Raw genomic sequence first — 24,665 nt, 5'->3', positions numbered from 1 at the left:
GTGTAATTCAGCAGTTCTCACTGCACTGTTATTTTCTTTCTGATAAATGTATTTTACCACTATTGCTGAATCAACTGCAAACAGTGACCATGGCTTTGTGAAATACATTTACATGTAAGTAGGAGAGCAGAGTATACCTCCAATATCCTACTGCTTGCATTTGCTAGCAATTTGTATTTAATGTCTTGTTTGTGGCACTTCCCCTGGTATCTGGTTGACCACTTTTGAGCACAGAATGCTGGACTATATAGGCCTTTAGGCTGATGCAGTATGGCTCTTAGGTTATTAAGACTAAATTCTTTGTGCCTAAAATATATTTATTCCTGGTCAACACATCTCCTTAAGGTTAAGTGAAGACTAGATGTGCTTGTACCTCCTAACAGACAAAGCCCGATATAGAGATGCTGTCTTGTCATTTGGGTTTGGATTACTTTTGCATCTTATAAAGCAATAAAAGATTTGTCTAGATGACAAACAGCAAGCACATTTGATTCTGTATCAAGTTTTACTGTACATGTATTAAAATATCAAATATACATTCTCCTTAAAGACATTTATTGAATATAAAGCTTGTTACACTCAGCCTTAATATAAAGGATCACATGCAAAAAAGTTGTAAAAATGGTAGAGACTGATCAGCTTACTGACTGAATATTTTCATAATATAGTTCTATGATTCTTAACTACATATTACTATTGTATTTAAAACCTGCAGTACTTGCAATCAATACAATCATTTATGTATTATGACACATATTTGGCATTTGTTGGGAGCTCTGATTCATGATCAATGGGCATAGCTTTACTGACAATGACATTTTTTGAGCAGGTACTTAATTCGTGAACTGCCTGCAGAACAGGTTTTAATTTATATTATTACTCTTAAAGCAGCTGGGGTCTAAAGTTGATACATGTAGGGCAATCCCATGTCTGATAAATGCTGTCTGGCTAGCTACAGGAAAAGTCACACTCCAATTTTTGTTAAAACTCCCTCTGAAGTTGCAGCGGTGTTCAGAAAGACCACCTGCTGCTCTTGCAGAGGTTCTCTATACACTGACTGCTGCTCCTAAGACAGAAGACCATTTTCAGAGCAGCTGCTCTCTTGGCCAAATTCAGCTAAGCCTTTTGCCCATGCATGCAAGGAGGGGCTGAAGTCCTGCCTGGCTTGTTCATTAGACAGTAATGCCTAGCTCCTCCCCACCACCTACTCAGAAGGGTACAGGCAGTCAATAGAGCATGGAGGCAGAGTGCCACTGTGTTTCCTCTGTCCCACATTGGATGGTGCCCTTAGGATACAATCCTATTACAATGACTATAAACACCCAAACTGACATATATGCTCATTCTATGCAAGGGAGTAGGAACAGCTGGGATAATATTTTCCTCCCTGTGTTATTGCTAGACAGGGTTATTGTTTGCCAATTTAGAAAAATGTTTCAGAGTGGGAGGGAAGGAGTTCAGGAAGCCCCAGGGTAGCTCATATTTTGGCCTCTCCCTTGGCCCACTCACTGAAATACTCTCTTTTCACCATCTCCAAGGTCATACTCCCAACACTGAGGAGGCAGCTGGAGCAAGTTTTTCAAGGCTGGCTGCAAGGGGGCAGAGGGCAGTTTGCAGATACACCCCTCTAAAGTCAGAGTGCTATCTGTAACTTTGGACCATAGAATCTGAAGCACCCTATAGTTCTTCAGACAGTTTGGGAGCCATATAGTTGCTCCCCCCTCCCCAGGCTGCAATCCTGTAACAATTTTACATGACAAGAAGCCCCATTAAACTCAAAAACTCACTTCTGAATGGATAGATAGAGGACTGTGGTATTAAGGTTTTTTGCCCCCACTTACAAATACACCTTAACTTTAAATACAGAAATACAAAAATGCCCAGCTGATACCATGAAGGTATTAAAGTTCTATTCTGAAATCACTCATAGATAAGGAAGATTGATTTTCCAGGAACTTTAAAACAGAAAGTTATACACACTGAACATGACTTTCTCAAAGACTTGTCTGCCTCAGGAAAGACTTATTTCAAAGTCATAGTTGCTTTTCCTATATATTGGATTCAATATGCAGGCATCATATGAAGCAGGAGTGCAATATGTATCTCTCCAGATGTTTGGCCTTCAGTTCACACCATCCCTCACCACTGGCTATGTCTCACATAAGTTGAGATCAAACATCTGAAAGGTCACAAATTGCCTACTGCTAATGTAAAGCCTTTAGAACAAGGTAATTTGTAGTTGCCTCTACCCAGTTAAACACTGAAAAATATGAGTGCAAAGAAGAATTTCTTTAGAAGGCAAACATTTCTTTTGTACGGTAGTTATACCTCCTTCCTTCCTAATTAATCATAACCCCACTCCTGAACACTGACACTGGTCCAGTCCTCTAAAACGCACTGATTATTCTTCTAAACCACCTGATTTTAAGCAAAGGAGATTGAATTAAGCTTATATACAAACTCTTAAAAGTACAAAAATAACATCTGCAAGTTACCATGCTTTGCCAGTTCTCAAGATGTGTACACATGCAAGATAATCATAATTTAGAATAATCATTGTCAGGGCTCATGACTTACTCCTGATTAAGAGAATGGGTAGATATTCAAAATCAATGTAATGCCTAATACTGTAGTATTTGACAGTCTCAGCATGTGTATGTACAGACAACAGCTTTCATAATGATTTTTTTAAAAAAAAACCTCTACATTACAATGCACTAAAACCTACAACAGCTATAGTAGATCTGCTTGTTCAAAGAAACCTCATGATGTACAAAAAGCAGGGAACATTTTTTGCCATGCAAAAATCTAAGAACTGCATTAAACGCAATTTTAAAAAGTTGAAGTAATTTCCATTAACACTCAGGACATTAAGTCAGTAGAATCATCCCTGACTAAATACTATGTTATACCAAAAGGGCAAAAGAACAAATTGACATTTTTGCTGGTGTTCTGTAAAATATTTAAATCCACGGGAACAAGTCTGAAGCTTTCATGTCTTCCCATTAGATCATGAAATGAGCTAAAAAGAAAAGAGTTTGTGTAGTTTTAAATCTTGAGCCTACAGTATAAATCCCCATCCCACAAACACAATACTATGGTTGCAATTTAAACCGTTTGCTTGAAAGAAATTTTAAAGGAAATCAATAGGACTTATTAAGTAAATATTTTAAGTCTCATGCTATGACTTTCAAGGTCTATAGCTCAAACTTTAAATTTAAAGTTACCAAGTTACAAGCTGCAATTTCAGGAACTGTGTTTAGAACTTGATCTTCTTAACCAACCAAGATGTCCAATTTTAAACAGCAGCTTATTTTAGTCTTTGGAACCATCCTATGATATTTCATTGGTCAAATATTTACCTCTTCCACTGTTTTTTTGATGAAGCCTTTTCGGTCAGACAAGTCATAACTGGGATAGCTTTCATATACCTGTAATGACCAGTGTAATGCAAAAGTTAAAGTATTTGAATCAGAAGATGATTTTGATGACTTAACAGACAAATTAGATGCACGACAAACAGGATCTCCTGGGTTTTTTAAAATATGCAGATAGAAAGTATGAAAGGTAGGGATTTAAGTTGAAACAAGAAAGAAGTAAACATAAAGTTTCAATGATTTAAATCGTATCTTCTCCCTCAGATATAATTTGCAGCACAGAGATTATGTAATTAGAGCAAAGCTAGTTATGCTGCTTACATATTTGACCCCACTCAATATTCCCAACAGGAAGAATGATCAGGAGCAGGTCTCACATTTGCATTCTCTCAAATTTCCGTTTTGGTTCCCCTGATCACGCATGCAATACAGAATGACTCAATGGAGAAGTCCCGTGTTTAATGGAATGGGGTATCTTCCATTACATTGGATAAAAACTTCTAACTTTATTCTGCATTGGAGGGGAAGTAAGAAAGCTTGGGAGTAAATTATGCAAACAGATGTTCGTGTCAGATTAGGACTGGGAAGACCCTGGTTCAAATCTCTGCCCACTTTGATGCCTACTGTATGCCTGTGGCCTAGTCACTCTAAATGTAACTTTCTTCAAAGGTTGTTGTGACGATAAAGAGTGTGTGTGAGTGCGTGCATGCACACACGCACGCAAGAGCAAATGTTTATGTACCTGCTCTGAGCAGCTTACAGAAACAGTAGGATCTGAGGTAAGTAAATGATGGACCTGGGACCCGACAGATACAAAATATGTAATCCGTCAGTTTTCTTTCAGGCAGCAACTTAAAAATATACTGCTACTTTAGGTACAGAAATATCATGCTGTTATAGTGGATTTAAAAGGCATGAATTGAAGTAACTTCAGTTTTCCAGCACCAGCAAGAAACGTAAGAACTTATGAAATCCGTTATAGAAAATAAGTCAGACACAAACCTCTTTACAAATCTGTTTCATGGTAACTTCCTCTAAGTTTGCATTAGCTAATAGCTTCTTCACTGTTTCTTTCAGCTCTTCATCCGTAGGTGGCTTTTTCAACTTTTTAATTAAAGGCTCATCATCTGAACTATCCTCAGATTCACTTTCTAAACATAAACATATTTTGTCATTAAAATGTAGACAGTGATAAATTTGTTGCTTTTCTTCCCCACAAGTCAACACTTTGGCCCGGATCCAAAGAACAGCAATAGAAGTTGCTCGTATTCAAGAGTGCTTCTGAACTGGCACTTTTCAAACAGACACTTGCAGACTCAGATGGCAATTGTAAATGGAGGGATATTTCTACCACAGTGTTTTACCTTCCAATGTTTTACCTTCTCTATTTTTATATCCCTACCAATGACCTTCAATCCCTTCCAGCTTCAGCCACCCAAGGGTCACCTGCTCCCTTAAAACATCCATCTGTTTCCCCCGCTGTCTCACATATAGTGTGAGAGAGCCAGTGTGGTGTAGTGGTTAAGAGCATGGGACTGGGACTCAGACGATCTGGGTTCTAATCCCCACTCAGCCATGGAGCCAACTGAGTGACTTTGTGCCAGTTACAGACACTCAGCCCAACCTCACAGGGTTGTTGTTTTGGGGATAAGATGAAGGAGGAGATGTAAGCTGCTTGAGCCCTTTGTAGGAAAAAGGCAGGATATAAATCAAAAAATAAATAAAATATATTTGAAGTTCCCTCCATTAACACAGTCGTGGGGCCACCTCTGTCCTACCCTCAACCTCCATCTGTTACCAAGACTTATCTTTAGTCACTCCTGAAAACTTCAACTAAGCATACGTATATAACTGTATTCAAATCCCATTGTCTGTTTCTACCAACACATAAAAAAGATTCCTTAGGTTATGCGCCTGTTTTGTATATATTACTTTGGAAAGAGTGATGGCATTATAAGAGTAATACTAATGAAATAATCTAAGTCCATTTACCACATATTGTCTCTCTGGCAACTTTATACAGATGCCCTGGCAAGCATCTGTGTTAAGCTGGCTGAGGACAGGCTTTTTTGAAGCTCCAGTGGACTCTGGGCCATTGATCAGCTACATAGCTATTGTAGACAAAACTAAAGACTGTATGTCTAGAAATAATTTGAAAGTATCACTGAAACATCTGATCCGCTGGGGTATTACCTGAACTCCATTGTTGTCCCCACTTTAATCTCTTAACATCACAATATAATACCAAGTTTTCTTAAGTATAAGGCAAAAATCTGGAAGAACTGTAGCAACTTGTAAAACCTAATACTTTTAACAGTGGTGTTATGGATGTTTAATAAAAGTTGAGCCTAAGAGATATCCATTCAGGGATGTAATGGTGGCATTTTCACGTGGGCTGAATTTAAGGGTTTCTGTCATTGATTCCACTAGTCAGTGCTGAACACAAGTAAGTAAAATGGGTATGAAACAGTGCTGAAAAAGTTGCATCTTCTGAAGATAAACTCAAGTCCACTTGCAAAACTCTAGAATTTTTTTAGGAGGCAAATTTACCTTTTTTGGAGCTGTTTTGACTCTTCTTGGTTGTGCTACTATCTGCTTTCTTAACATTAGCATTCTTTGTGCCCTTTTTGCTTTTTGAAGCAGTTTTTTGCTTGGGCTTTTCTTTTTTTGATGTCTTTTTAGGTCGCTGTAGGAGAAATTAAAATAATATTCAAGTCTACTATAGTATTTACTGCTTTTTATTCTACAAAGCTACTAGCTAATATATATTATATAGTTACAAAGAAAAACCGAGGAACTCCACTCAAACAAGGTATAATTGCATTACCTGTCTCCAGTTCTGGCAAGTTTTCTAAATTGTTAAAGAACAGTCCTTTCTGATTTTTTCAGGCAAATGAAGAAGGTTGTGCCTATAAATCAGAGGTTAGTATCAAGTAGTTTGTCCCTAAAATTAGAGGCTAAAATGATTGGAGAAATATGAAAGCATACCACAATTCTTATCGGCACTTCCTTACACACAGAGATTTATGAATTTCATCACAATCTAGCCCTACTATCTGGTTTGTACAATGTAACAAACCCCCAAGGGTGATTACAGGCTCATTTACTTTTCTTTAAACCAACCAGCCTGAGAATCCCTGGCTTACTGTTGAATTCTTCAGACTGCCTTGTTGTGCACAAACCTGGCACAGAAACCCCCATGTGTTGTTGGAAACTACTAGGAAGCTGCTCAGCAAGAGCAACAAGAAGCCTTACTGCTTCTTGCCATCCCACTAGCAGGCTGGACTTGATTTAAATCAAATCGATTTAAATCACTCATCAGATTAGATTTAAATCATGGTTTTCTACATAATTTGCGTGCCTGCCTGCTTTACCTGTGGGTAGAGGAACTTCATTAAAATATCCCCAAACTGATTCTCTCTGACAGCCTGCTGTCATTATAGGTTTTCTCCTCCAGGAAAAGAATAATATGATAAACCTCAGGCTATACACAAAAAGATCCAAAGTGATTTAAAGTATCTTTTCTTCTGGAGTATTCTGCTCAAAAGCCTTCACTTTCATTTTTACTGCTTGCCTTCCCTCCTCACACTTAGCTTCTTGTGCAGCTCTCTTCCACTCTACAATCTTCTATTCATTGAATTTTTGAAACCTAGCACTTAAAGGTAAGGAGCTGGTTCTGTGTACATAGATCTGCAAAGGAACAATGGGATTAATTCCTTTTCCTCAACTCTATTTTATAACATTTTTACTGTGAAGAAATGGCATGTGATCTCTGCAGACACACATTCACAGATTTGAGAACTGTAAAACCAAGCATCTGCAATAGAGTATCTAGATGTTTTCTAGACAGAAAAACTGCTCAATAATCTTACAAAAAGCTCTGAAAGAGCATGGCATTGTGAATGCATTAATGTAATTCATTTACCCAAAAAATATTTAAATTGTACATGAATATACAGCCTCATGCTACATAATTAAAAACAAATCCTTATTTCATGATGAATAACCTTTGGATTATAATGGATATTAAATAAAAAAATTATAAACTTTTCCTCAAAAAGCATTTTATTTTTTAAAAAATCCAATTTAATTTTTTTAACAACTGATTTTTAATGTTTTGAAATCATTGATTTTTATTCACCCTACCCACTAGTGCACCTGCTATCCTTATCCCTTCTCAGTGCCCTCTGTTTCATGATCCTGAAAACAAAGGAGAAAGGACACTGCAGATCATCCTATATGATCCTATATATTTGCAACCTTACAAATGCTCCTGATATCTGTAATTGAAACTCTGCAGCTATACAATTAATGTGGTTTTCCCCCTGCTTTGAAAACTGTGTGTACTCACCAACCCCCTGCCTGGAATCCCCTTCATTCCCTGCTGTACCTTGAAATGTGTTTATCTCAGCTTTCCCTCCTCAATTTACTACTCTGCCATAATGTTTGCGTAATTTTAGCAATTTTCCTCAATGCTCTGGCATGAAATTTGCTTAATTTTCCTCTTGGCATTACCCTTCTTCCCATGAAATTGTGTATTTTTAGCAATCTACATTATTACTCTGTAACCCAAATTTATATCTGATGGCTCACAAAAGAGACTAGTGGAGGGAAACAACAAGCAGGAGGAGGGTGTGGGGAAAGAACTGCTGGACATTTTCAAATACCCTCCACCTGCCTTAAAGGTGTTCACTGGCAAGACAAGAACAGAAGTGGTGGATGAAATTAACAAGGACATTGACAAGAGGGGGGTACTGTTCAAACCTCTAACTACCTGAAACGATAAACTGCTTTAGAGTTTCATAGTGGCTTGTCAAACTGCCCAGCAATATAAAAGGTAAAGGTTTCCCCTTGATGTTAAGTCCAGTCATGTCTGACTCTAGGGGTCGATGCTCATCTCCGTTCCTAGCTGAGGGAGCCAGCGTTTGTTTGCAGACAGTCTCCGTGGTCATGTGGCCGGCATGACTAAACACCAAAGTGCACAGAATGCTGTTACCTTCCCACCGAAGCGGTACCTTTTCATCTACTTGTATTTGCATGCTTTCAAACTGCAAGGATGGCAGGAGCTGGGACAGAGCAATGGGAACTCACCCCGTTGTGCAGATTCGAACCGGCGACCTTTTGATCACCCAGCCCAGCAGCACAGCAGTTTAAACCACTGCGCCACCTGCATCCCTTGCCCAGCAATATACTCACAACTAATTAAAAGCCCAACTGGGCACAAATATTCAAAATGGCAGCTGCCTTGCTGTAACAAAAACCGTCATGGGAAAATTCACCCGTGGTGACTTCTCTTTATAGAAGACATGAATCAATGGCTTCAATTTGGTCTGTTTAAAAGGGCTTCCAAGGTACTCAACAAGAGCAGCATAAAACTCTGCCATTCCACATGATCTCACTAGTGCCATGCCATCCTCCTTCACCCCATGTCAGTGTTACCCATGCCAGAAATGAAACTAAAGCATCCCGAATGCACTTGCAACCTTTAAAATTTGGTCTTGTGCAAGTGCATAGATGTAATAGTAAGCTATGAGATTTGCAGAACTGCCCCTCACCTTTACTGATCTGCCATGAAATGTTTATTTATATCTAAGAATCAACAATGGAAACTGGTGGAGGGAAATAACAAGAAGAAAGGAGGAGAACAGTATGTGATACCTGCACTAGGAGCTTTTGGGGTAGGTGTTTTTACAATGGGAAGATGTGAAGCAGCCCCTTTTTTAAGTTGTTTACTAGCAAAAGAAGCCCAGAAGAGGAGGATCAAAGTGACAAAAAGGGTATGTGGGACTAAAGAGCAACCAGGAGGGTTTGCCCAAGACTTCCCCCCTGCTCTGCCCCACCCCGCCCCGGCAAGTGTTATCATATTCACAGAAGACACAAAAAACTTAATTCTATTTGGCAAACTGATGTAAGAGCTCCCCCATAGCTGCCAATCAAGCAGATCAATTGCAGAAAGGGTGCTCATGTAGAGACCAAAGAAAGAATGATTCTGCTGCAAAGGCACATGGAAAACATGGAAGAGTGGGTGGGCAGGAAGCCATGACAAGTAGCAGATTATCTTCTGGGTTATCAAGCAATCAACCTATGCTGGTTTAGCACAACATGCACATTTCCACAGTATTTGTAGCACAAAGGAGATATTTTCAAGAAAATACATTATTTATTACATTTTGGTACCTTTTAGTAGTTTATCCATTTACAGGATTTTTCTCTGTAACCCTACTGTTCCTACCTCATTACTCTATAACTGAATTAGAAACCTTTAATATACATTGTATAGTTTTACCTCCTCTTCACTTTCTTTATCTTCTTCAGATGATTCATCTTTTTCTTTCTTTTCATCTTCCTCACTACTGGATTCATCAGTCAGGATCTCAGGACATTTGGTGCGTTTGGCTTTCCGTGCTGTTCCAGAGCTACTTCGTTCTTTTTTACCACCTTTGTTGGTTGCTTTCTTGGATTTTGGCAATGGCTATTAGAAAGAAAAAGTTATTATACATTGCATTTATTATGCATATTATGTATTATTTACCATTTTAATTGTTGCTGAAATATGTTTGAGCCACCCAGAGAGACTTATGGCTAACAGGGAAGCATACAATTCTAATAAAATCAAACCAACCAACCTGTTGTGCGTGCTGACTCAGAGGAGTCTTTGGCATGCGCATGAGGGAGAGGCTTCCCGTGAGAACCAGGGTTCATTACAGGAAGATGTGTATTCGGTGCCAATAGTTCAAACACCCCCTCCATGCCCAGATGGTGCACTCCTAGGGGCTGAGAGCACAGAGGGAGGAGGGATTCAGGAGGAAATCAAAAGCTTATGGCAATCAGAGGCCGACCTAGCAGTTGCCGAGGGAACAGTTGCAGCACCTGCAGATAAGGACGGTGTGAACACAGGAGTTACGTGCTCCCACAGACGCACATGCAGATTGGGGCAGTTAGAAGCGAGACTGTTGGAATGACTAAGAGAGAGGAGCCTTTCTGACCTGCCCATCAAGGGACAGCCCAGGAGGGTTAAAAGTATTCCATGAACTGATACCATTCAGAAAGAGAGGACAACATCATCTCATCACATGTGTTTGTAATAGTAAGCTCTGTACAAAATAAAGACTTTAGTAGCAGGAACCAGATTCGTTGTTTTCATGGGAAAGAAGTGCTAGCCACACGACACACCCAACCAACCAAAGAACACAATGTTGTAAGGAATTAACTACTATCAAAGTGTGATTCTACACTATGAAATCATTTTGAAAATATCATGGAATTATTTGTTCCTGGGATTCAGAAGATCTGGGTTCTAATCTCCTTTCAACAATAGAGCTCATTGGGTGACTTTGGGCCTGCCACAGATTTTCTACCCAGCCTACTTCACAGAGTTGTTATTGTGAGGATAAGATTGAGGAGGAGGAGAATTCTGTAAGCAACTTTGAGCTCCTTGAAAGGAAAAAGGCAGGATAGTATAATAAATACTCATATATTTAGATTTTCTAAATATATTAGAACAAATCTGCAGACATAATGTACATGCATTGTTTGAGAGGAATGACACATCAGAACTGAAGAACAATTTCAGTATTAGACAGCTAAATATAAAAGGTTGGCCAGCACAGCCACACTTTGTGAAACAGTTTTATTTCATTAGAAATTAGAATTTCTTTGTGTATTAGAACTTACATGGGTGGTAACTTATAGCTTTTCAATGGAAAATTGTGGAAAGCAATGGCAAGCTCAAGGAGGACTACCATTTCCTATTTGAAGAGTTTGTGGAAATATCCAAGTAAATGATATAAATACAGACCTTTTTCATCTCTGGTTGCCTTCATCTGTCAGTCTTCCTGACCATGGTGGACTGTTTTCTCCCAAACAGGAGACTTCAGTTACTCTTTTTTATTATTATTGTTTGTAGTACACCAAGCAATAGTGATTTAATACTCTAAGGCAAGGAGAACATGATTTGATTTTTATCTCAGGTTAAATATTCTGCTTGCCTCAAAACTCTTGGAAGAATTTTTGCTTTCATATGAACAATCATGATGCAGTGGAAATACCAAGATTTTTGTGGAAATACCAAGATTTTTTTTAAAAAAATTATTTACTATAACAAATGTTTGGTACTTCTTAGGCATGACCTGAAAAGAACCTTATGAGAAATGCTCATGTCAGTCTAATTGTAATGCTGTTTTAGTAATTGTTGCAAAAGTGAATTAAACCATTTTCAGATTAAAGGCCAAATTCAATTTCAGCGAAGTTCTCAGATGTGGAAAAGGGTAGGGCCAAAATACACCAGCATATTTTAGTTTAAAGTTAATACTGCCAGTATTTAAGTCTTTGGAGAAGCACCCTATCCCCTCTTCTTTTTGACTAACACCAGTTAAGTCCAAATTATAGGCATGAACACCATTACTGTTCTTTGCTCCTTCTGCTACAATTCAGAATACAAGAACAGTCTAAATATAGCTTTTTATTATCTCACCTTGCCTGAAGGTTTTGGATCCATTAAGAAGTTTAAGATTCTGGCTACCAGTTCACTATTAACTCCTGATCTTTCCAAATCAAGAACCTCGCATATACTTTTCAGCATTGCATTTCTGTATCTGTAGAGAAATACATTTTATTAAACTTGATTTATAATTTTTCAAGTAATATGGAGGGGGAAAATGTTTCATACAACTATAACCCATATGATTATCAATGTCCAAAAGTACTTGGAATTCAAATGTTAACCATCTACATCCATTACACGAAACAAAGGTCTCAAATAAGACTACACTCTTATTAAATAAGATGATTTGCACACTCTTACAAGCAAACAACTGAAAAATATTTTACTTATTCTCTACAATGAACTTCTTTCTCTCTGTTCCCTTCAAACACTTATGGGGGGTGGGGTCACAAATACTAAACAAAACAACATAAAAGATAACTTTGAATTCAACAATTTTTCTCCAATGGTTACAAGCCCCAACCTCTAAAATAAAATCATACAGTATCTTTTATAAAACTAAGAACAGCAGTTTGAAGGACAGAAAATCTTGTTTTTCACTGAAGGACTACATTCTACAAATACAATTTCAAAGGTTTAAATATTTTGATTGCTTTTAAAGAGCACCTTCTTCAGTAACAGTCATTTAGCAGTTTAACAAAAAGACTGCTAAATGACCAAAATATGGGTAGCTCATTTTTAAAACACTTAACTGTGGAACTGTAATAAGGTTAGGATCAAATGTAGGAGCAGTGAAATCTAACAACTCACTATATGCCAACACAATTATACTGCCCAGCTCAGAAAATTCTGCAAGACAATGTAAAGGTTACTTATATGCATTAGTAAATTTACCACTACCATAGCCAATTAAAATATATTTTGAAAACAATCTAAGTTCTACAAAATTCTGCAAAAATATTAAGGCAGCAGAGAAGTTAAGCTTCAGCTAAACATCAAGGGTACAATTTGGACAAGGTTAAGCCTATTTAGGTTCCCATTATTTCAGCTTAACTTTCCCATGGGAAAAAATCAATGGGATATTAGCATGCTTAATTTGGCTGAACAGCATTCCATGTTTGTGTGTATGAAAATCTACAATAATGTTTTAAATAAAATTTTCTGCTGGGTTTTCAAACAGTTTAAACAACAGTAGAAATAATGTGGTGCTTTTAAATTTATTCATCCTGACTTTAAGTAATATTCATGGAAATGATTTGGAATGAAATATGCTGAAGTTATAAATTTAATTATGTCCTGAGAGAACAAGACTTAGCTCAAGCAGTTGTTGTGCACAATACTTAGAATGCATGTATTAACATAAATTAAGCCATCTGACCATGAGAAAGGGTTTTAAAAGCTTACTTTTTCAACATTTCTTCCTTTTTTTTATATTGGTCACTTCCTTTCTCAAATGGAAAACCACTGAATTGGCCCACATTCTTCTTTAATGAAGCAACCTTAAACATTAAACATGTGGATTTTTAGATGCAGCATATACAGAATCTCAATTTATTTCAGATTTATGAGCTTCCTTTAAAAGATAAATTACAATATTACTAGGACTGAGCCAAATATCACTCTGCGTAACATTTTGGAGGAAAATTGGGAAGGCTGTGGGGTGCAACCTTTGTACAAGGAAACTAAATTCAGCTTCAACTTTGTTTTGTGGTTGTTTGTAGTCACAATGATTAGCATCATTACCAAGACAATACTTCCTTTCTTTTTGGTACCATGTTCAGTAGCACAGTGCGGCAAGAAAGAGAAGTATCCCTGCATTGTCTATGGAACTCTCTCAATTTTTTTTGGCATAAAATCATTTTGAAATGAATTTAAGGGAAAGTGTGGAGTTCAGATACCTCAACAAATTAATCTCATGCTATCCACAGAAGCACTGATTGAGTCAATGTTTGCAAACTGTAAATAGCACTGTGGAATTAGTTTGCTAGTTTCTGTTTCAGCTCAGTTCTAAATATAATTTTTAAGCATGCAAGGCTATAGGTCTTGCACGCTCTGGGAAAGTCAGAGTCCCAACTCCAACCTTGGAAAAGTACTGTGAAGTTAGTCCTGAGACTTCAAGCTTACAGCATGCTCTTTTTGCAGCTGATAGGAAAATAATTACATTAGCTGCAGCTTTAAGGTCAGAAGACCAACCTACAGGTTAGTGTTTGGTGGACATTCTGGAGGACAGGGAGGGAAAAACATCTAAAACTGCCTGTCAACATTTTTTGCAGGTAGAGAAAGTGAAGAGTCAGCCTTCACTTCCACATGTCTTTACCCTTTGATAGGTTGCCCACAATCCTCCAAGTTCTGAGGGTTAAAGACAGCCACATTAGATAGCACTACAAATGATTTATAATAGATAAGAACAAATGTTTTTAAAATGTTAAGGTACAATTTCCTGTTAACAATTTTTTAAAAAAAGAATCCACTCCAGTTCTGATGAATTTCTCAGTAACAAAAGGTATATCCTAAAAGTGAAATAAACATCAAGGCATGTGCTGAAGTACTGTATGGTTGGGTGTGGAAATTTGATGATAACCAATTGATACATACAGATTTGACTTCTATAGATGAACTATATGGATAGTACAAGGCCTACAAAAATGGGCCACAATGAAACCTGTAGCAATTTTGGTTCTACTAGTTAAGATAGGCTTAAGAATTATACTCATGAAAATGTTACAATTATAACAGAGGGCTTGCAAACTTTGTAACATTCCATTGATCCTAAATACTTATTGCATATTCAATTTACACATGTGGGAGCTTCCATAGCCAAATTGTCAATATTCACCCACACACAAGGCAAAGCTGTCACCAGGCTCAGAAACCCTAAGGTTTATAAAAGTATAACAAAAATCTTTAGGAAAACTCTTAAGAGTACGAACTCCCCCCTAAACAGCCCAATGAGGTATGAGCATGCTTAGTAGGTATGGAATCTTAACCTTGAGGCACAGAATGGAATGTCTGCAACTGGTAGAATGGAGTATTCTAGAAGAAAGCATGAATGGCTGAGACCTTCAATAAGAGTACTTCACTGCAACATCCTGTTGGAGGACTACTGATTTTAACAAAAATCTCAAATAAACCAAGTGAGATGTAAGCATAGAACAAAGACTGAAGAACTAGACAAGATGGTGCTTAGAAATGCCAACACTAGCAGACCCTATACCTATCAACACCAGGATTAATGGGAAAAAAAGGAAGTTTAAAATGAAAAATGAATACAGACTTAATACACTCCATTCTAAAAAACTGCTGGCCAAGATATAAAGAACTAGTTTCAGTAAGGCAAGTTTTATTAAGAGGTGTTTAAACTCACTTTTCTCAAGTAGCAACCTCCACCCAAACTGCCACATGGTAAATTGTTTTAGACATTTACATGAGCTTGGCATCAAATGCTCAAACATAATCAATAAAGAAGCATAAGTAAAACCATGAAAATGGCTAAAAAAATTGGATGCAGACCAATTGTCCTATGTCCACTGATTTCAAAGTATCTTTAGGGTCACAGTCTTCAGAAAGAAAGCTATACTATACTTCATGTCAGTTTCAAATCAACTTGAATGAAGAAAGTGTTTTGAGACGTCTTACTGTGCCTGGTCTGTTGTAAAGAAGTTTATGCAGATTTCGAAGTTCATCTGTTTTCTTTTTGCTCAAGAAGTACTGTATCCGTTCAATTTCACAAAGTTTTTGTCCCTTTCCTGAAAGAAGGAACGTGTTATATTAAATTTAGTCATAACATTAATACTTAAATGTTTACTAAATCATACCTTCAAGAACACAGGAGGCTACCTCATGGTTCATATAACTATTAGTTGAATATTTAACTAATTGCCTGTAAATTGTGGCTCAGAGACTTGAGAAACACACACATAATTAAACATTCAGTGTGTGTCCCTTGTTAGACTGGATAACATAAAGCCAAGTGATGAAAATTACAAAGCACAACTACCTCCAAATGTGTATTTACTAAGCACCAGAAACAATCTTTCAATGGTATGAGCCTATGAATGGCTCACAAGGCCCAGCACAATAGTTTTCTTCATTTGTACTGGAAAGACTAAGAACATGGCTCTCTTGTGGATTTCAAAGCCTGCACAAAGAGTCAGGTGCAAACAAATGTTAGGCAAATAACATGGGAGATAGACTTGCCATTTAATTGAGCTATACTTCCAAATTTAGGTCTGAACTGGAATGGCTGGAATGCAAATTGTTGGTTGTATCACTGTGGCACAAATCTATTAATAGGATTAGATGACAGTATCATATCTAAACATACACTGATGTCCTATTAAATTTTTAGAAGCATATGAACTCTAGTTTAACATTTGTTAAAGACTACAAAAGAACAAAGGTAATCATAGTCAATATACAATATTCTTAAAACAACTTGCCAGGTGTAATTGTAAAAGGTTCCTTTTGCAATGAAGACACTTGCATGGTCAACCTTTCTACTTTTTTCTTCTCTCTCTTTCCTTCGACAATGAGACTCTTTTCTGTAAGACAACCATACATACTTCTTTCACAAAAAATAGAAAGGCTATACAAGAAAAACATAAGACCTACAAAACAAGTATTCTAAGTACTTCTAAAAACACTGGCATTTGACTGAATCCATTCTACTTATCAGTCTATATTGCTTAGATGTTAACAAATAACAGTCAGGTATTGTTAAGTATTAACTTTCTTAGAACTAAAATGATAATTCAATCATTAACTGGTTCAATATGTAGGTTAATTGCAAAATAATTAAGTGTTACTGAAGAAGAAAGTTAACTATTTTTAAAATGTAATCATTAACATGTAATGAATTATTCTAACCTAACAATGGTCTACAAATGTGAAAAAACTGCAACAGTTTAAGTTTCTATCTTGGAACAGCAGGCTGAGCCTACAGATCCAGAAATAAAAATAGCAACAGAAGCGCCTTATTGGCTATTGGGGTGGTTTAGAAATTTAATACATAAATTTAATAAAATAAATCAACAGATTAACCATGAAAAAAGATGTCAAATTTTTAAGAGAGTTGTATTAAATAGGCAGCAAGTTAATTCATCAATCAATATCATTATTTCTGAAATATCTGACTGATATGCTAATCCAAATATACAGACACCATCCATTCTCTCCCAACTAACTTCCTGAATAAGTGCAGTCTGAGGACAGGGACAGATTCCCTACCAAAATTTCAACCTGCAAACCCAAAACTGGAGGTAGCATTTCCTTCTTGTACACATCCGATGGCATTACCCTTCATGTACTAGCATGCTAAGACCATGTAACAAACCAACACTTTATGTATATACATATGTACCAGCTTTCTACTTTATGTTCACCTGGAGCAATTGCTATTCATCTAAGGGGAGCAGCAAATTACATGTTTGGATGAATGTTCAATGCTTTTGAAGCTCCTTCAGGTATGACGCCTGTTTTACTTGTTAAGAAACCATCTTTTCCATAGTAACTTAGCAGAGATAATAAAACTTTCCTCAAGAGTATTGTAATTTGTAAACCACAAGCAAGCATTTAAACCTACATTCAGAAAGTAAGAAAATATACCTAGACATTGGACTGAACTAACTTTATTGCCCTGTCCACTGTCTAACAGGAAATATTTGCCAATTCCTACATTAGAGAAATGTTATCATAATCTGACTGAAGCCCTTACAAAGGCTCAAAAGGCAGTTCTGTGGAAAATAAAGACAACTAGCCCCTGTAAGTACTAAAATGTATATTCCCCAGAAAATATTTTCTAGTGCAAATTCAAAGACTGGTGGAAATGGCATCAACAGGCCATTCACCATACTTCTCAATGCTCCTGTTCTCATTTAACAGGGGTAAATCACAAGTTAATTAATTGCCACACAGTGTGCTGCACATCCCCTTCATGGATCACTGCATTGCCGTGGCGAGGGGCTTGTGTAGTGCAATGAAGCTATGAGCTATGTCATGCAGGGGCCCCCAAGACAGGTCATAGCAGACAGGTGGGGCTAGATTAATCCCAAATTGGAATTAAAATTGCTAGGAGAAATATCAACAACGTCAGATATGCAGTTGATGCCACTCTTGATGCGGGTGAAAGAGGAGAGCGCAAAAGTTGGCTTGAAACTCAACATTAAGAAAACTAAGATCATGGCATCTGGTCCTATCACTTCCTGGCAAATAGATGGGGAAGAAATGGAGGCAGTGACAGATTTTATTTTCCTGGGCTCCAAGATCACCGCAGTTGGGGACTGCAGCCAAGAAATTAAAAGACGCTTGCTCCTTGGGAGGAAAGCTATGGCAAATCTAGACAGCATACTAAAAAGCAGACATCACCCTGTGAAAGTGTGTATAGTCAAGGCTACGGTTTTCCCAGTTGCAATGTATGGCTGTGAAAGCTGGACCATAAGGAAGGCTGAGCACTGAAGAATTGATGCCTTTGAATTGTGTTGCTGGAGAAGATTCCTGCGAGTTCCTTGAACGGCAAGGAGGTCAAACAAGTCAGTCCTAGAGGAGATCAACCCTGACTGCTCTTTAGAAGGCCAGATACTGAAGATGAAACTCAAATACTTTGGCCACCTAATGAGAAGGGAGGACTCACTGGAGAAGAGTCTAATGCTGGGAACAATAGAGGGCAAAAGAAGAAGGGGACGGCAGAGAATGAGGTGGCTAGATGGAATCACTGAAGTAATTGGTGTGAGCTTAAGTCATGGGTCCTCAAATTATGGCCCGCGACAGTTCTGGCCCGCCATGGCCAGCTATCCAACCCTCACTGCCATTTGCCACCTGCACGTGCTTGCTGTGCAGGCGGGGAGGTGGTGGCTCGCTCGCTCAGAGATGGTCTCCGAGCGAGCAAGCTGCCTGCCTCTCATACAAGCTGCCTTGCAGCACAGGCGGGGAGATGGTGGCTGGCTCACTTGGAGATGATCTCCAAGCAAGCAAGCTGCCACCACCTGTCTCCAATATGCACGCACTTGCCACTGCCTCACAGCGCGGGCAGGGAGGTGGTGACTTGCTCACTAGGAGATGGTTTTGGGCTCACTGGGAGATCTCCGAGCGATCAAGCCACTGCTGCGCGGGCCCGATGCCGCCTTGCACGTGCCCAACGGCATTTCACCAGCCTGTGCCCCCAGGCACCCCCACCTCACCAGCCCCACAGCCTTTCAACTGGCCCCCTATTCAAAAAGTTTGAGGACCCCTGGCTTAAGTGGACTCCGGGGGATGGTGGAGGACAGGAAGGCCTGGAGGAATGTTGTCCATGGAGTCGCGATGGGTCAAACACAACTTCCCAACTAGCAAGCAAATGCTGGACATGTGCATCTGATGATTCTTTAAATGCCAAGAGTTCAAGGGCTTAAAATTATTTAAGGTACACCCCATGGGATTTTATCTTTAGAATCTCAGGTGCTTAATGAAGATGAAAATATGAGAAATGTGCAATATATCTAGAAACTCTTTTAATAACCAGAGGGTATTCGGCTCAATATAATCTAGATCTTTTTCCAAATCTTGTAGTGTTCTAAAATAGAAGACATATTTCTGTTACACAGAACACCATATAGCCTTTTATATGATTCTCAGATTCTTTTAATGAAACTAATAATACATATTTGGAAACTTGTAATTCAAAGTAATACTGTGTGTGAAAAGAATTTTTCAAATGCAGTTCAATGTTGAATTTTCTTCCAAAGGGTTTCTGCTTATTTTATTTTTTTATTTATTAAAACATTTTATGCCGCCCCATTTGCCGAGGCTTAGATGAGGACAAGGGTAGGAGAGGACATAATAATGTCCTGTTGCACATACAACCCCTTATATATTTAGATTAGTGCAGATTCTTCCATTCTTTATGTGGTCATACACCTACCTTTTTCTTCTTCCTCCTCTTCCTCCTCTTCACTATCTTCAACTTTGTTTTCAATCTCTGGTTCTATTTCTTCTGTTTGCTCGACGGGCAATGAACCATCTTTTTCAGAAACAGAAGACATGACTGATTCTTCTGCATAGAAATATGTCAACATGACTTTAGTATGAAAATAATATTTGAAGCATGCATATCAATCTTTTTTGTAGCATAAGATGATGCTCTGCTTTGTAACAAACCTTTTACAGCCTAAAGATTTGTGTAACCATTTTACAGTTCTGACACTGCTGATTGTATGTACTAGAAAAATCAGATGGCTAACAAATATGTTGTTAAAGAATAACACAGGGAAGGAATGTTCAATCATTTGTAAACGTTGGGGTAAGTAACCACTTGTTCCAAGAAGAGCCTCTGTTCTATTCAAGCTAGTTACACACAGCATTGTTTATCCTCTGCTATTCTTCACACACCACATATGCTACTTTGTTAAAAGAAAAAAATCTATAATACAATTTCAGTTGCACACAATTAGACTACATAAAGTCTAGAATGGACCTTCTCTGTTCTCTATATCTACGTAGTCTGAATGCCTCCTGTCACTTTTTTGTATCTAAAGCAACCTGTTGTGTCTTTGTTATACATTGTTGTTGTTGTTAGTCGGAAGTTGTGTCCGACCCATCGTGACCCCATGGACAACATTCCTCCAGGCCTTCCTGTCCTCCACCATCCCCCCCCCCAGTCCACTCAAGCACACACCAACTGCTTTAGTGACTCCATCTAACCACCTCATTCTCTGCCGTCCCCTCCTCCTTTTGCCATCTATTGTTCCCAGCATTAGGCTCTTCTCCAGGGAGTCCTTCCTTCTCATTAGGTGGACAAAGTATTTCAGTTTCATCTTCAGGATCTGGCCTTCGAAAGAGCAGTCAGGGTTGATCTCCTCTAGGACTGACTGGTTTGATTGCCTTGCTGTCCAAGGAACTCACAGGAGTCTCCGCCAGCACCACAATTCAAAGGCATCAATTCTTTGGCGCTCAGCCTTCCTTATGGTCCAACTTTCACAGCCATACATTGCAATTGGGAAAGCCATAGCTTTGACTAGACACACTTTTGTTGGCAGGGTGATATCTCTGCTTTTTAGCATGCTATCTAGATTTATCATAGTTTTCCTCCCCAGGAGCGTCTTTTAATTTCTTGGCTGCAGTCCCCATCTGCGGTGATCTTGGAGCCCAGGAAATTAAAATCTGTCACTACCTCCATTTCTTCCTCATCTTTTTGCCAGGAAGTGAGAGGACCGGATGCCATGATCTTAGTTTTCTTAATGTTGAGGTTCAAGCCAACTTTTGCGCTCTCCTCCTTCACCCACATCCAGAGGCCCTTTAGTTCCTCTTCACTTTCTGCCATTAGAGTGGTATCATCTGCATATCTGAGGTTGTTGATATTTCTCCCACCAATCTTAATTCCAACTGGTGATTCATCTAGCCCCGCCTTTCTCATGATGTGCTCTGCATATAAGTTAAATAGGCAGGATGACAGTATACAGCCGTGCCGAACTCCTTTCTCAATTTTGAACCAATCAGTGGTTCCGTGTCCAGTTCTCACTGTTGCTTCTTGACCTGCATATAGGTTTCTCAAGAGACAAATAAGATGGTCTGGTACTCCCATCTCTTTAAGAACTTGCCACAATTTGCTGTGATCCACACAATCAAAGGCTTTAGCATAGTCAATGAAGCAGAAGTAGATGTTTTTCTGGTACTCCCTAGCTTTTTCCATGATCCAGCGTATGTTGGCAATTTGATCTCTAGTTCTTCTCCCTCTTCGAAATCCTGCCTGTACTTCTGGTAGTTCTCAGTCCACATGCCGCTGGAGCATAGCTTGTAGGATTTTGAGCATAACTATGCTAGCATGTGAAATGAGTGCAATGGTGTGGTAGTTTGAACATTCTTTGGCATTGCCCTTCTTTCGGATGGGAATGTAAACTGACCTTTTCTAGTTCTGTATCCACTACTGAGTTTTCCAAATTTGCTGGCATATTGAGTGTAGCACTTTTACTGCATCGTCTTTTAAGATTCTGAATAGCTCACCTGGAATACTGTCACCTCCACTAGCTTTGTTGTTGCTCAGACTCTAGCTCGAGGTCAGTGACCACCCTATCATGCTTATCAGGGACGTTAAGCTCTCTCTTGTATAGTTCCTGTGCAATCTTGCCTCCTCTTCTTAATCTCTTCTGCCTCTGTTAGGTCTCTGCCATTTTGGTCGTTTATCATGCCCATCTTTGCATGAAACGTTCCCTTCATATCTCCAATTTTCTTGAAGAGATCTCTGGTCCTCCCTATTCTATTGTTTTCTTCTATTTCTTTGCACGGTTCATTTAAGAAGGCATTCTTATCTCTTCTAGCTATTCTCTGGAATTCTGCATTCAATTGGGTGTGTCTTTCTCTTTCTACTTTGCCTTTCACTTGCCTTCTTTCCTCAGCTATTTGTAAAGCTTCCTCAGACAGCCATTTTGCTTTCTTGCATTTCTTTTTCTTTGGGATGGTTTTAGTTGCTACCTCTTGTACAGTGTTGCGAACCTCCGTCCAAAGTTCTTCATACACTCTGTCTCTCAGATCTAATTCCTTAAATCTGTTGGTCATCTCTACTGTATATTCATCAGGGATATGATTTAGGTCATACCTGAGTGTCCTAGTGCTTTTCTCTACTTTCTTCAATTTATGCCTAAATTTGCAACAAGCTCATGATCTGACCCACAGTCAGCTCCTGGTCTAGTTTTTACTGACTGTATAGATCTTCTCCATCTTTGGCTGCAGAGCACATAGTCAATCTGATTTCTGTGTTGACCATCTGGTTATGTCCACGTGTAGAGTCGTCTCTTGGGTTGTTGGAAAATAGTGTTGGCTATGACCGTGTGGTGCAGTGGTTAAGAGCATGGGACTGGGACTCAAACGATCTGGGTTCTAGTCCCCGCTCAGCCATGAAGCCAACTGGGAGACTTTGGGCCAGTCACAGACTCTCAGCCCAACCTACCTCACAGGGTGTTGTTGTGGGGATAAGATGTAGAAGGAGAATGATGTAAGCAGCCTTGAGCCCTTTGAGGGAAAAGGCAGGATATAAATTGAAAAATAAATAAATAAAAATAAAATAAATAAATGACCATCGTATTCTTTTGACAAAATTCTACCAGCCTGTGCCCTGCTTCATTTTGTACTCCAAGGCCAAACTTGCCTGTTATTCCGGTTATCTTTTGACTTCCTACTTTAGCATTCCAATCCCCCATGATGATAAGGACATCATTTGTTGGTGTTAATTCTAGAAGATGTTGTAGGCCTTCACAGAACCAGTCAACTTCAGCCTCTTCAGCACCACTGGTTGGGGCATAGACTTGGACTACTGTGATGTTGAATGGTTTGCCTTGGATTTGAACTGAGATCATTCTGTCATTTTGGAGATTGTATCCCAGTACTGCTTTTCCTACTCTTTTATTGACTATGAAGGCTACTTCATTTTTTCTGAGGGACTCTTTCCTGCAGTAGTATACCTGATGGTCATCTGAATTAAATTCACCCATTCCTGTCCATTTTAGTTCACTGATTCCTAAGATGTCAATGTTCAGTCTTGTCATCTCTTGTTTGACCACATCCAGCTTGCCTTGATTCATGGATCTTACATTCCAGGTTGCTATGGAGTATAGATCTTTACAGCATTGGACTCTCACCACCAGATAAATCTGTCATTCCTTCTGGCGCTACTAGTACTAGCCCTCTGCTCTTCCCCAGTAGCATACTGGTCACCTTCCAACCTGAGGGGTTCATCTTCCGGCGTCATGTCTTTTTGCCTTTTGGTACTGTCCATGGGGTTTTCATGGCAAAAATACTGGAGTGGGTTGCCATTTCCTTCTCTAGTGGATCATGTTTTGTCAGCGCTTTCTGCTATGACCTGTCCGTCTTGGGTGGCCCCGCACGGCATAGCTCATAGCTTCATTGAGCTACGCAAGCCCCTTTGCCACAACAAGGCAGTGATCCATGAAGGAATTGTTATACATACTACTTATACATACTACTTCTCTAAAAGGTTTTGATATTAAAAATCCCATTTTATGCAACTTGTAAATATTAGATGCAGATTAAAGCACAGGAGTTGAGCAGATGCAGAGAAACTAAACTTGGACAAACCTTGCACAAATAAGGTTGACTCCTCCAATAGTCATGCTTACCGTAAACCCACTGCTATCAATGTGATAAGTCACGACTGATTTGATGTAATTTAAGAACACAGACCTGAGCAACGGTGATCTTTTGTTCAGAATGGATCCATTTTTTGTCTAACTCTCCAGCAAGTATGAGTAAATTCTCCATTTATATAATCTGCTTCTACCAAAATGCCACTTCTTTCCTAAGAATTATAATTTTCTGGAGCTTTCGGGGCCCATGACACAAAGACACACAGAAGCGTTGCTGGGCTTCCTTCCCACTACAGCGAGGCTGGCTAGCAAGGGCAATGACAGACAACAGAATTCCGGCGGGAAAAAAAGAGTTCGCGCGGGGAAGGCGTCAGGCCCCACGCCCGGAACGCCTTCAAGGGAAGGGACAGATGAAATGACGGCTCTCCCTCGGGAGCGGGGCCGTCTGCTTTCTAAGCCGTGCTCGACCGAACACCGCGCGCGGGCCGGAACGCCTCAAAAGCCACCCCTCCGCCCAGGCCCGTTGGAACCTTCCTTCCCCGTGACCGTTAGCACGGAACACCCACCTGGCCAGAGACGGGCACCGCGGGGCGCTTCTCAGAAAGTGGAAACGGCAACGCCGGGAGCCGAGGCAACCGCGAACAGAGCACTACAGCCCCCCTCAGGGAATAAGAGCCCGGAATGGTAGAGAGGGAGGGGGCGGGACTTAAGGCGTGCGCCTGGCGTTACTCCACTCTCCCCAGAAAAATCAACAACGTTTCAAAATGGCGGGTTGTC

At 39.2% G+C, this 24,665-nt stretch overlaps 1 protein-coding gene across 2 annotated transcripts; it reads right to left on the bottom strand.

Annotated features, from left to right (window-relative positions):
- Positions 1-486: 486 nt before the first annotated feature.
- On the bottom strand, positions 487-24,665 carry DEK (DEK proto-oncogene). Of its 2 annotated transcripts, XM_044426591.1 has the most exons (11): positions 24,455-24,665; positions 19,715-19,846; positions 16,260-16,361; positions 15,457-15,566; positions 13,225-13,319; positions 11,851-11,971; positions 9,664-9,849; positions 5,928-6,063; positions 4,380-4,528; positions 3,363-3,431; positions 487-3,022 (listed from the first exon to the last, which is right to left on the bottom strand). In XM_044426591.1, the coding sequence occupies exons 2-11, from the start codon at positions 19,833-19,835 to the stop codon at positions 3,011-3,013; spliced, it is 1,101 nt and encodes a 366-aa protein (XP_044282526.1). In that variant the 5' UTR covers positions 19,836-19,846; positions 24,455-24,665; the 3' UTR covers positions 487-3,010. The 2 variants fall into 2 exon arrangements, with proteins under 2 accessions (XP_044282526.1, XP_044282527.1); XM_044426592.1 differs by lacking the exon at positions 19,715-19,846.

Source organism: Varanus komodoensis, unplaced genomic scaffold (genome assembly GCF_004798865.1).
Source record: "Varanus komodoensis strain SLA01 unplaced genomic scaffold, ASM479886v1 scaffold17, whole genome shotgun sequence".
NCBI lineage: Eukaryota > Metazoa > Chordata > Lepidosauria > Squamata > Varanidae > Varanus > Varanus komodoensis.
Note: the sequence above shows the minus strand (reverse complement) of the source record. Positions and strands in the feature narration are given on the sequence as shown.

Bases quoted from the DNA above. Each gene is read 5' to 3' on its own strand.
- DEK (XM_044426591.1), bottom strand. From the start codon at position 19,835: ATGTCTTCTGTTTCTGAAAAAGATGGTTCATTGCCCGTCGAGCAAACA. The intron at 16,362-19,714 runs GTAGGTGTATGA...GTTGTCTTACAG, and splicing joins AGAGGAGGAAGAAGAAAAAG to AAAAGAGTCTCATTGTCGAA. The intron at 6,064-9,663 runs GTAAAACTATAC...TTTCTCCTACAG, and splicing joins ATAAAGAAAGTGAAGAGGAG to CGACCTAAAAAGACATCAAA.